This window comes from Hemiscyllium ocellatum, chromosome 36 (assembly GCF_020745735.1).
Source record: "Hemiscyllium ocellatum isolate sHemOce1 chromosome 36, sHemOce1.pat.X.cur, whole genome shotgun sequence".
NCBI lineage: Eukaryota > Metazoa > Chordata > Chondrichthyes > Orectolobiformes > Hemiscylliidae > Hemiscyllium > Hemiscyllium ocellatum.
Window position 1 is genome coordinate 42,600,676 of NC_083436.1, and position 12,195 is coordinate 42,612,870.

A 12,195-nucleotide genomic window follows, 5' to 3' on the forward strand; every position below is an offset into this window, starting at 1 on the left:
GATGCTGCCTGACCTGTTGTGCTTTTCCAGCACCACTCTGATCTAAACCCATGGCCACTATTGCTCCAGTTTATAGTCCAATAGGTTTATTTGGACGTACTAGCTTTTGTAGCGCTGCTCCTTTGTCAGGTAACTCTGAAAGCTAGTGCTTCTAAATAAACCTGTTGGATTATAACCCGGTGTTGTGTGATTTTTAAACTTTGCCCACCCCAGCACCTCCTCATCATGACCATTACCCTAGTTCACCGCACTTCCTACCCTGTTCTTCCTCATCATTGCCACCATTCTGTCTCTTCTCCCACCCATCTCCACCAGCCCCCAACCCTCTCTCTCACCCTGCCCTCTCCCCCTCCCCCCACATCCTGTTCCTCCCCTCATTTCCACCCCCCCCCATCCCCTCAGCCCAAAGAGGAATATTTTCCGCTGAAGGCATTTTATGAATAGCACAAGCAAATGAAGCCTGGGGTTATTTTGTACAATGCAGTCATTGCGTTTGTGCCTTCTGGCAGCCTTACCTTTTCACTCCATGCCCACAGTCCGATCCCCAGAAAGGCCACTCCCAAAAACTGCAAAAAAGGAACAAACAACGAAGGAAATGTTAGGTCTTTGGAAAATGAAGATTTACCAATAACCTTTCAGCTTATAGAGACACTGAAGCATATTGCATAGGATGTTTGAGATAAAGTATTCAATGGAGTTGATGGAATTCTCTGCCAGTGGCAGTCAGGGAGAGTCTGGTTTGGAATCCAGAAGATTCCCTCCAGAAGAGGGAGCATACCTTAAAGCTAGTGCCATTCGAGGCTGAAGCCAGGAATTCTTCTACATCCCTCCCAACTACCCCCCTCCTCACCCACTCTACCTCAATTGAAAATTTAAAAATTGACAATGGTAAGTTATTGTAATATTGAAGATTACAGAACCAAGATAGGTCCACGGAGTTGAGCTACTGATCATAGAAATGTACAGCTGATGAAAAAGATCCTTCAGTCCAACTCATCCATACCGACCAGATATCTTAACCTATTCTAGTCCCATTTGCCAACACTTGGCCCATATCCCTCCAAACCCTTCCTATTCATATATCCGTCCAAATGCCTTTTAAATGTTGTAATTCGACCAGCCTCCAACGCTTTCCTTGGTAGCTCATTCCATACACACACCACCCTGTCTGAAAAAGTTGCCCCTCAGGTCTTAGTCATAATATAACTGAATGGTACATAACTGCCCCTGTGAAATCAAGAGTTATTTTATTTTTGCTGTGTGCTGAGGATTGAAGCAAGGATCATTAAGCTTCAGTTTAACCTTCTCTCTGCTGAGCTACTTTGGCATGATGTGTTGTGTAAAGGATGAAGGGCCCTGGAGTAACCTTGCAATGATGTCATAGAGCTGCTCCTCACTGGAGGCAAATAGCAAAGAGGGGAAGGGAGATGTGAGGAGAGCTGGACAGAAACATGAAGTCTAGCCACGTGACTGTAGGAAATGGATGCAGAGAAGTATTGGGAGCATACTGACTAGCATGAGGCCACCAAGTTGATGGAATCATCTTTTAGTAATGTAACAGATCAAACCCTGCTAAATTTCTGAAGACCATGTATTGTAGCATTTTGTCCTTCTATGTAATGAACACCATTATAAATAAAATAGAAAATAATGCAGTCATGGAGGAAAAGCAAAGGAGTGGGACTAATTAGTTCCTTCAAAAGATCTAATTTAGGCACAATATCTGGAGAGGTCTCCGTTTGATTCTGCAATGATATCATTCAATAGGATTCAGAAAAACCTTTTTTGCTGCAGACCTTCCAATGGCACTTATCAGGGCAACAAAAAAATGACCATAGCTTCCCAAAGCCAATCTATAGTGGGCAAGTGAGACTTCAATTTACGATTTTCCACTCTGAAGACATATCAGTAGATATTCTTGAAACGGAAGTAACACCACACAATGCAACAGCTCATTGGAAAGATGGAACCCCAAGTCTGTCATATATAAAACATATTACACAGCAATATATCCTTTGTCTTATTTGATTCATATCATTGCACATGTTAATTGAAGTCCTGGGCTTCCAGCTTGTCAAAGACTCACCCTGTTGTATTGTTGGATGTTATAGGCCATAAATTATTTAATTTACACGCAAGCAGAAAAATTCTTTCAGCTGCAGAATATCCCCAGAAGACATGTGCCTCCTCCAGTAGATTTGGAAAAAAATTACAGCTGTTGCACTAAACCCTTAGAGTCACTACATTACAGACATACATCACTGGATTCAAATGTACAGAAGGGCAGCCTTCGCAACAAACTGCATTGTAAGTTTGAATAATGAATAATGAATAAGAGTAATGAATAAAAGGTGCATTGGTGAATCCTGGGGTTCAATTAAACTTTTAGGTTCGCCAAAACTATGCTGCCCATATGCTAACTTCCACAGGGTCCCATTCATTGATCATTCCCTGTGCTCACTCCAGCGACTCCTGGCCAAGCAATGTCCGAGTTACAAGGTTTTCAAATTTGGTTTTAAATCCCTTCATAGCTGCACTCCCAGCCCTCCCCAACAAACTCGGGGAAACTCCTACTGCCCTACAGCACTCCAAGATAGCTCCTTCCTCCAATTCTGACTCTGGAGAATTCCTGATTTTCTTCACTTCACTTCACTCCTAGCAATCATGCCTTCAGCTCCCTGGGCCCAGTTCTGGAACTCTCTCCATAGCCCTTTATATCTTGTTTGTTTAGGCAGACGTTTAACTAGTAATGGGTTGAAGGGTTATGGAGAATGGGCAGGAAAGGGATGTGGAATGGAGAGAGTTATCTCACCCTATCACATATCTTCCTTCTTCTAAACTGCTTACCTAGGCTTCTCTTAAATATATCTAAGTTATTTGCCTCATTCACTCACTGCTCCACTTTCTCACAATCCTCTCAATACTGAACTTTCTCCCAAATTCTCACCTGCATTTACTGATGACCATCACATATTTAGTTTTGCCCTCCAAAGCTCCCCCTACCCAAAGTGGAAGGATCTCCAGATCTACCCTGTCAAATTATTTAATAACTGTCACATTGCCCTTCTCTCTTTTCAAGGAAGGAGTTCTAGCCTGGCACACAACACTGACAGCCCTCTGCTGTGTACAGCAGTTAACAAAAAACATCAAAGTTGTATGCAATCAGAAACAAAAATTATAAGATTATAAATATTAAATACAGGCTGCATGGACTAGACTTACTGTTCCTTAGATGTAGGAGTGGACTAATCCCAGTCTTTAAGGTAATTAAAGTATGTGATAGGGTTTTCTTGCCGGGGTGCACCGGGGCTTAGGCTGCTACAGTGAGCTGTCACAGTCCTGAATGAACTAACATTACCCAAGCTAAGGGTGTGATTCTACAGCTTTTAAAAAAATGATCCTTCTTCGAACAGAAGTGAAAACAGCAAGTATTGGCTGCCTAGTATACAAAGCAGCAACTGAGATCTGACTCAGAAAGTCAGCCTAGATTTATATTTTCTAGCAATATTTTGCATTTAACTGACAACTTGAACACAGTAAAAGACCATAAGGTGCTCCACAAGCGTTAACAAATTCTGACACCGAGCTTTGGAAGGACGTGTTTGAGTCAAGGACTTTTACGAGTGATCACTCAGGTGTCTCAACCTGAAATGCAGCATGTTAACAGGTAATGATTCGTTTTTCTATATTGTGAGAGTTTTAGAAAGTGTTGTGCTCATTAAGTAGAGAAGGGACATGGATATAAAAGTTGCCATCAATAAATAAGAATTGTATATTATGGGTGATGTTTTAGTCAGCTTGTAAAAGACATTCAATTAATACAGAGAAACTTTGATTATCTGAATGACACAGGTGAGGAGTATTTCGTTCAGATAATCAAATGCCAGATAATGCAGTTTAACCGAGCATCGGGACTTTGTGATCTTGTCCGGATAATCCAAAATTCAGATAATCAAATGCTGGATAATCGAGGTTCCTCTGTCTAACTTTACAACTGTAACCAAGGCTAGTGACAGCATTGTATACAGCTGGAAAATACGTCAATTATACAGTTTAGTTTCATTTATTATCATTTAATTTTCCCTATACAAAACTTTATTTCTTTTGGCAAATGAAATGTTAATTAAGATTGAGTATATTATAAACAAACTCAATGATAAATAAAAACAGAAAGAACTGTGGATGCTGTAAATCAGAAACAAAAACAGAAATTGCTGGAAAAGCTCGGCAGGTCTGGCAGCATCTGTGGAGAGAAATCAGAGTTAACATTTCAGGTCGAGTGAGCCTTCCTCAGTGATAAATTATCTAATTAACAACACATGCAAGGACTGTGATGGGAGCTGTGACTACATCCTTTAAAGGGTACCATGAGTTTTGACACTGCCACTCTATAGAGTCTCCTCACTTACTGAGGAGCTGCAACACTTTACAAGGAGCACACTTAGTTTTGACACATGGACTAGTCACAGACAGACAGACACTCCAAAGAAATGCAGGCTAACACTCCCAGTGGAGTATTGAGGAAGCAAGGTATTGTAAAAAGAGCAGTCTTCTGGATGAGATGTTAAACAGAGACACTCAGCCTCTGAAGTGGAATCCACAGGACTGTTTGAAGAACAGGGGTGTTTTCATAACTCACGCGTGTACATCTCATCCATTATGGGCATGTGTGTACATAAGCAACCAGCAACCTGTTGTACTCATACATAGTAATCAAGTGCAATGTCTATACAAAGTGTAAAATTTTGCACCTAGACAGACAGAGTACAACCTCATCCATTTGAATTCCAACAAGAATTTGGTAATTAAATACTAATTAAAACAAGAGCCAAAGTCGGCAAACACATGCAACCCTTTAAAATAACAGCCCACTAAAATTCCCCAAGTTACATTCTGGAGATGGTTAAACCAAATAAATTGAAAAGGTTGGACAATTGGGGCTTATGCCCGAAACGTCGAATTTCCTGTTCCTTGGATGCTGCCTAACCTGCTGTGCTTTAACCAGCAACACATTTTCAGCAATTCTACGATAAATTAACTTTATACAATGCTGGCATGAACACATCTGACGTTGAAGGAACAACATCCTCTCAATTGGAGAAGATAACTGTTAATTTTCTTTGAATCTACAAGCACCTGTCAATTGAATGGAGTTTAATTAAAAACCGAAGTGTTAAAAGGCGAGATGTTTTCCGAGTTGCCCTGCACAGAGTAGGTTGGCAGGTCGCAACTGTATCCTCCTACTCACTGGCACCCTGACCACTTCTCAAAGGCTGCCTGCGAGATTGTGACAGATCAACTCCCATCTGTTCCTGGAACTGATCCACAACCAGCTGCAATAGGGACAGAGTGAACCACAGCATTTTTAAATGATATAATGTACAGCACTGACTTCATTCCTTAGAATTTCCAAACATGGCAGCAGCTGAACATTCTTTACAAGGTCCAGTGCCACACTGACAACACTGCTGACTTCTGCAAACTGACAACAGAAAGCACGTGCATTTGTGTAGTGCTTTCTCACAGGGCTCTATGTGGCACAGTAGTAGTGTCCCTGCCTCTGAGTCAGAAGGCCCAGATTCAAGTCCCATCTGCTTCAGAGGTGTGGCATATCATCTCTGAACAGGTAGATTAACAATGCTTCTCATAACACTCAGGCATAGAAACAGAGAAAACAGGAGTAGGCCATTCAGCCCTTCAAGCCCGCCTAACACTTAGAATTATGGCAGATGATCCAACAGAGTCCCTTGTTCCCTCTTAAATAAGGTGACAAATATTGTACACAATATGCTAAATATCTTCTTACAAATGCTCTGTATAACTGATGCAATTCTTTTATGTTCCATACCCTTTGCAATAAATGATAACAATCGGCTTTGCTTTCCTATTACTTGCTGTACCAAAATACTCACTGTTTGCGAGTCATGAGTTAGGGCACCCAGATCTCTCTGCATCTCACAAGGTAAGTAATTTCTCACCATTTAGATAATACATTTCTTTTTTATTCTTCCTGTCAAAATGGACAATTTCACATTTTCCTGCATCTTTGCCAACCCAATGGACCTGCCTATATCCCTTCATAACCTCCTGATTGGTTCTTCGCAAGTTAATTTCCTTCTTACCTTTGAGTCACCAGAAAGTTTTAGCAAATATACAGTTGGTCCTCTCATCTAAGTCACATAAAAGTTGTAAAAGGTAGAGATCAAACCTTCTCCAAACACACAGTCTATTGGATCAACTGACACAAACTGGTGATAAGGGACACTAGGTCCACTACTGGGAGAAAATCAGAACAATGTTTGGAGTAGATGCAATCTTCTTAAAAGCAATTTGTCAAAAGGCAACATTCCCTGCACTGCTTTTGATTGAAGCTGCTGTACTCAGTATTTACCTAGAGATGTTTCTAAATTGGTCTTAGCTACACGAAACGGAGGGTCCTAGAGCACAGTGCGTAGCATCCCTGCTTCTGAATCAGAAACTGTGCTCAAGTTTCACATGATAGCCGAGGGAGGCCAGTTTCTCACGCAGCCATTCAGGCTCAATACCAGGCTGTAACCCTTGCAACACACTCCAACGGAGGGTGATAAGACCAGGACAGGTTCCTGCTCAACTACACGATACAAAAGAAAGTGAGCCTTTACTCTCACTAGGAGAAAGTGAGGACTGCAGATGCTGGAGATTAGAGTCGAGTGTGTGTTGCTGGGAAAGCACAGCAGCATCAGAGGAGCTGGAGAATTGACATTTCAGGCATAAGCCTTCTTCAGGATCCTTTACTCTCACCAGTCACAGCTTCGGAGAATAGAATTAAAAAGCAGAGGAGTTACATTAAACTTATATACAGCCACGGCTAGACAATGCTTAGGATATTCTGTACAGTTGGGGGCTTCATTTCATAAGCAGGTACGAAGGCGCTAAATAAAGTGCAAAAAGGGTACGAAAAACAATATCAGAACCACGCAGTTTACTCATCAAGAAAGACTGAAAAGTACGGCTCTCATTATTCCAGAAAAGGAAGCATGGGGGTGTCACATGTTAACAATTGTGACGATTCATAACGTGTGGGAGATGTAAAAGACTTGGACCTACAAATATTTTTAAAAATGCAATAGAGAATTCATGAGAAACCTCTTCACCCTGAGTAGTTGATGCAAACAGAACAAATGCAGTTGAGGATCAGGAGGCTAGGGGTTTTTTTGAAAGGCTGAATGGCCAATCTCTGCGCTATTCTGGAACAAGCTGCTCCCTCACACTTTCCTCTCAGAAGCCTGAAGGCAGGGATTGCACTCAGCTTTTAAAAAGGCTAATGTCTTTTAAAAGATGTCACCGGTAGCCATGGGAACGATGTGCAGTTCAGCCAAGTTTATGACCCTATTGAACCGAAATTTCAACACCAGGTTATAAATAATGCAGAAGCAACCCAGGTCAATAGTTCAGTGAAGCATTCATCATAAAACTTCACAAGTTCTCTGAAATCTGTGTCTTTTCACCACTGCAACACCATCGAAAAGCACACAACACCAGGTTATAGTCCAACAGGTTTATTTGGAAGTATAAGTTTTCAGAACGCTGCTCCTTCATCAGGTAGCTAGTGGGGTAGGATCATAGAACACAGAATTTATAGTAATTTATTTTTATCATAAATTCTGTGTCCAACAATCCTGCTCCAAACTTCCAAATAAACCTGTTGGACTATAACCTGGTGTTATGTGATTTTTAGAGCTGAAAATGTGTTGCTGGAAAAGCGCAGCAGGTCAGGCAGCATTCAAGGAACAGGAAATTCGACGTTTCGGGCATAAGCCCTTCATTCCTGATGAAGGGCTTATGCCCGAAACATCGAATTTCCTGTTCCTTGGATGCTGCCTGACCTGCTGCGCTTTTCCAGCAACACATTTTCAGCTCTGATACTCCAGCATCTGCAGACCTCACCTTCTCCCCGTTAGGTGATTTTTAACTTTGTCCACCTCAGTCCAACACCAGCTCATCCACATCATCAAAAAGTACTTGAAGACAAGGAGACCTGGTAAGGAATCTGAAGTGTGTCTAAACTCAAGTGTGAGACTGGTTCTGACCACTTCATTCATTTTAATTCAGCTCTGTCCACTCTCTCTTGCTTCACTTTTGAGGTGACAATTGTTGCAAGACAGCAGCTACTGGATTATTGAGATGGCAAAGGGGTTTTTTTTTAAATTCATGCATGGGATGTTTGCACCGCTGGCTGGGCCAGCATTTATTGCTCATCGTACCTGCCCCTTGAGAAGATGGTGAGCTTGAACCTCTGCAATCCATGTGCTTTAGGTAAACCCACAATGTCTTTAGGAAGGGAGTTCCACAATTTTGACCTAATGACAATGAAGGAACGACGATATATTTCCAAATCAGGATGGTAAATAGATAAAGCGGACCATGTTTTGACCGATGAGCATCTTGAACTAAAATCAGTAGAAGGTTAATGACGTGAAGACCTTATTTCTACAAGTCGCCATAACTCTACTAGACCCACTGGGCTGCTATCATTAGAGCTGAAAATGTGTTGCTGGAAAAGCACAGCAGGTCAGGCAGCATCCAAGGAGCAGGAGAGTCTACGGTTTGGGCATAAGCCCTTCTTCGTGAATGGGAGGAAGAGAGCTTCTTTAAGGAAGGCATCCTTGCAAGAGGATTCACAGTAGGTTAAAATCTTCAAGGAGAAAGTGAGGTCTGCAGATGCTGGAGATCAGAGCTGAAAATGTGTTGCTGGAAAGGCGCAGCGGGTAAGGCAGTATCCAATGAGCAGGAGAATCGACGTTTCGGGAAAGTGTCTCATTCCTCATTCCTGAAGAAGGGCTCATGCCCGAAACGTCGAATCTCCTGCTCCTTGGATGCTGCCTGACCTGCTGCGCTTTTCCAGCAACACATTTTCAGCTCTGATCTCCAGCATCTGCAGACCTCACTTTCTCCTGCTTTCATTAGAGACAGACAGAGATACACAAACAACTGGTGGTGACTTAATCAGGGGGTCAGCACACCCCAGGCTAGAGGGAAAGTTGCAAAAGATTCTCTTTCTCTGGAACCTCAGCTGGTGCAGGTATTTCTACAGTCTACAATACGAAAAGAGTCTCAGCCATGCCAAATCTTCTACAGTTCAAAACCGTCCACACATTTATGCTGACTTGGCACCCTGCCTTAAGGCTATTGGAGAAGAGTCTGGAAGAACTGTTACCACCTAGAAAGGTCTGGCAGGAATGCCAGAGACCAAATGTAACTGGAGCAGTGATGGGTATACATTAATGTGAGGGATAATTTGGTAAATATTTGACTGGGTGTACACTAGGTCTCTTATGGTGAGTGGGTAGTGTCCCTGCCTCTGAGCCAGAAGGCTCTTGTTCAAGTCCCACCCACTCCTGATGTGCATCAGAACATGTCCAAACAGGTTGATTACAAAAGATATGAAACTCTGACTGGAAAAATATATGACCAGACACCACTAGCATTTTAACCTCTGGAATTTAACAACTGTCACATGAACCAGAATTTTTATTTCTATGATATTTTTGATCTTTCTTTACAGCGGAAGAGTTGGACATCGCACAGAGCCGCGGTAATAGGGGACTCCATAGTGAGAGGAACTGACGGGATTTTTGTGGCAGCAGACGCGACTTAAGGTTGGTGTGGCCTTCCTGGTGCCAGGGTGAAAGACATCACAGATAGAGTGCAGGAAATCCTCAAGGACAAAGGTGAAGAGCCAGAGGTGGTGGTACATGTCAGCACAAATGATGTTAGGAAGAAGAGGAGGAACATACTACAGCGGGACTTCGGACAACTAGGAAGAAAGCTGAAAAGCAGGACATCCAAAGTGGTTATCTCCGGTTTGCTTCCAGTTCCTCGGGCTGGTGAGGCCAGAAACAGGAAGATAATGGACTTGAACGTGTGGCTGGGAAACTGGTGCAGGAAGCAAGGATTTAAATTCTTGAATCACTGGGGTGTGTTTTGTGGTAAGCATAAATTCTACAAAAGAGACAGTTTGCACCTTAATAGGTTAGGGACCAGCGTTCTGGCAGGCAGGTTTGCTACTGCAACACAGCTACGTTTAAACTAAGGAGTGGGGGGGAACAAACTGGATGTTTAAGAAGGAAATTGGAGGGAAAGTTAGAACAAGGCAAGTCAAGAAAGACAACTGTATCAATGAGGCAGAAAACTCAGAAAGGGATCATGCTGTAAGTTGAGTGAAATGGGAGTTGATGGGAAGGGTGAGGACAGTAACAAATTAAAAATACTATACATGAATGCACGAAGCATTAGACATAAGATGGATGAACTTGAGGCTCTTTTGAAAATTCGCAAATACGATATTGTGGGGATAACTCAGACGTGGCTTCAAGTGGACAGGGCCTGGGAAATAAATATTCAAGGATACATGTGCTATAGTAAGGACAGATCAACGGGCAGAGGGGGTGGGGTGGCCTTGTTGGTAAGGGATGATATTCAGTCCCTTACATGGGGGGACTTAGAATCAGGAGATGTAAAGTCAGTGTGGATAGAGCTGAGAAATACTAAGGGTAAAAAGACCTTCTTGGGAGTTATCTACAGGCCCCCAAACAGTAGTCTGGATGTCAGATGTAAGTTAAATCAGGAGCTGAAATTGGCCTGTCACAAAGATGCTACTACAGTTGTTATGGGAGATTTCAACATGCAGGTAGACTGGGAGAATCAGGATGGTAATGGACCTCAAGAAAGAGATTTTGTGGAGTGCCTCAGAGGTGGATTCTTAGAACAGCTGGTGCTGGAGCCGACCAGGGAGAAGGCAATTCTGGATCTGGTATTGTGCAACGAACCAGAATTGATCAGGGACCTCGAAGTGAAGGAGCCATTAGGAGGTAGTGACCATAATACAATAAGCTTCAATCTGCAACTTGAGAGGGAGAGGGTACAATCGGAAGTGACAATTTTTCAGTTGACTAGAGGGAACTATGGAGCTGGCCAAAGTTCAATGGTGCAATACCTTAGCAGGGATGACAGTGGAGGAACAATGGCGGATATTTCTGTGTATAATACAGAAGTTGCAGGATCAGTTCATTCCAAAAAGGAAGAAAGATCCCAGGAGGAGGCATGGGTGGCCGTGGCTGATATGGGAAGTTAAGAAACATATAAAGTTAAAAGAGAAAAAGTATAACATAGCAAAGATAAGTGGGAAAACAGAGGACTGGGAAGCTTTTAAAGAACAACAGAGGATTACTAAGAAGGAAATACGCAGAGAAAAAATGAGGTACGAAGGTAAACTGGCCAATAATATAACGGAGGATAGTAAAAGTTTTTTTAGGTATGTGAAAGGCAAAAAAATGAAGAAGACTAAAATTGGGCGCTTGAAGATAGAAACAGGGGAATATATTATGGGGAACAAAGAAATGGCAGATGAATTGAATTGGTACTTCAGATCTGTGTTCACTGGGGAAGACACAAGCAACCTCCCTGAGGTAACAGTGGCTGAAGGACCTGAACTTAAGGGAATTTATATTTGCCAGGAATTGGTGTTGGAGAGACCGTTAGGTCTGAAGGTTGATAAGTCCCCAGGGCCTGATGGTCTACATCCCAGGGTACTGAAGGAGGTGGCTCGAGAAATCTTGGATGCGTGGTGATTATTTTCCAGAGTTCGATAGATTCGGGATCAGTTCCTGCGGATTGGAGGGTGGCTAATATTATACCACTTTTTAAGAAAGGTGGGAGAGAGAAAGCAGGAAATTATAGATTAGTTAGTCTGACCTCAGTGGTGGGAAAGATGCTGGAGTCTATTATAAAGGATGAAATTACGACACATCTGGATAGTAGTAACAGAATAGGTCAGAGTCAGCATGGATTTATGAAGGGGAAATCATGCTTGGCTAATCTTCTGGAATTTTTTGAGGAAGTAACTCTGAAGAAGGACAAAGGAGATCTAGTAGATGTAGTGTACCTGGACATTTAGAAAGCTTTTGATAAAGTCCCACATAGAAGGTTAGTGAGCAAATTTAGGGCGCATGGTATTGGGGGCAAAGTACTAACTTGGATTGAAGGTTGGTTGACTAATAGAAAACAAAGAGTAGTGATAAATTTCGGCTCCATTTTGGAATGGCAGGCAGTGACCAGTGGGGTACCGCAGGGATCAGTACCGGGACCGCAGCTTTTTACAATATATATGTTAATGATATAGAAGATGGTATTAGTGATAACATTAGCAAATTTGCT

General features: G+C 42.3%; 1 protein-coding gene across 1 annotated transcript in view; it reads right to left on the bottom strand.

Moving 5' to 3' along the window:
* The window catches only part of tspan5a (tetraspanin 5a), a 101,998-nt gene that overhangs the window by 28,080 nt on the left and 61,723 nt on the right, over positions 1–12,195 (bottom strand). Inside the window, exon 2 of the mRNA XM_060851771.1 lies at positions 516–566. Coding sequence (XP_060707754.1) covers positions 516–566 — 51 coding nt within the window. The remainder of the gene's footprint in view (positions 1–515; positions 567–12,195) is intronic.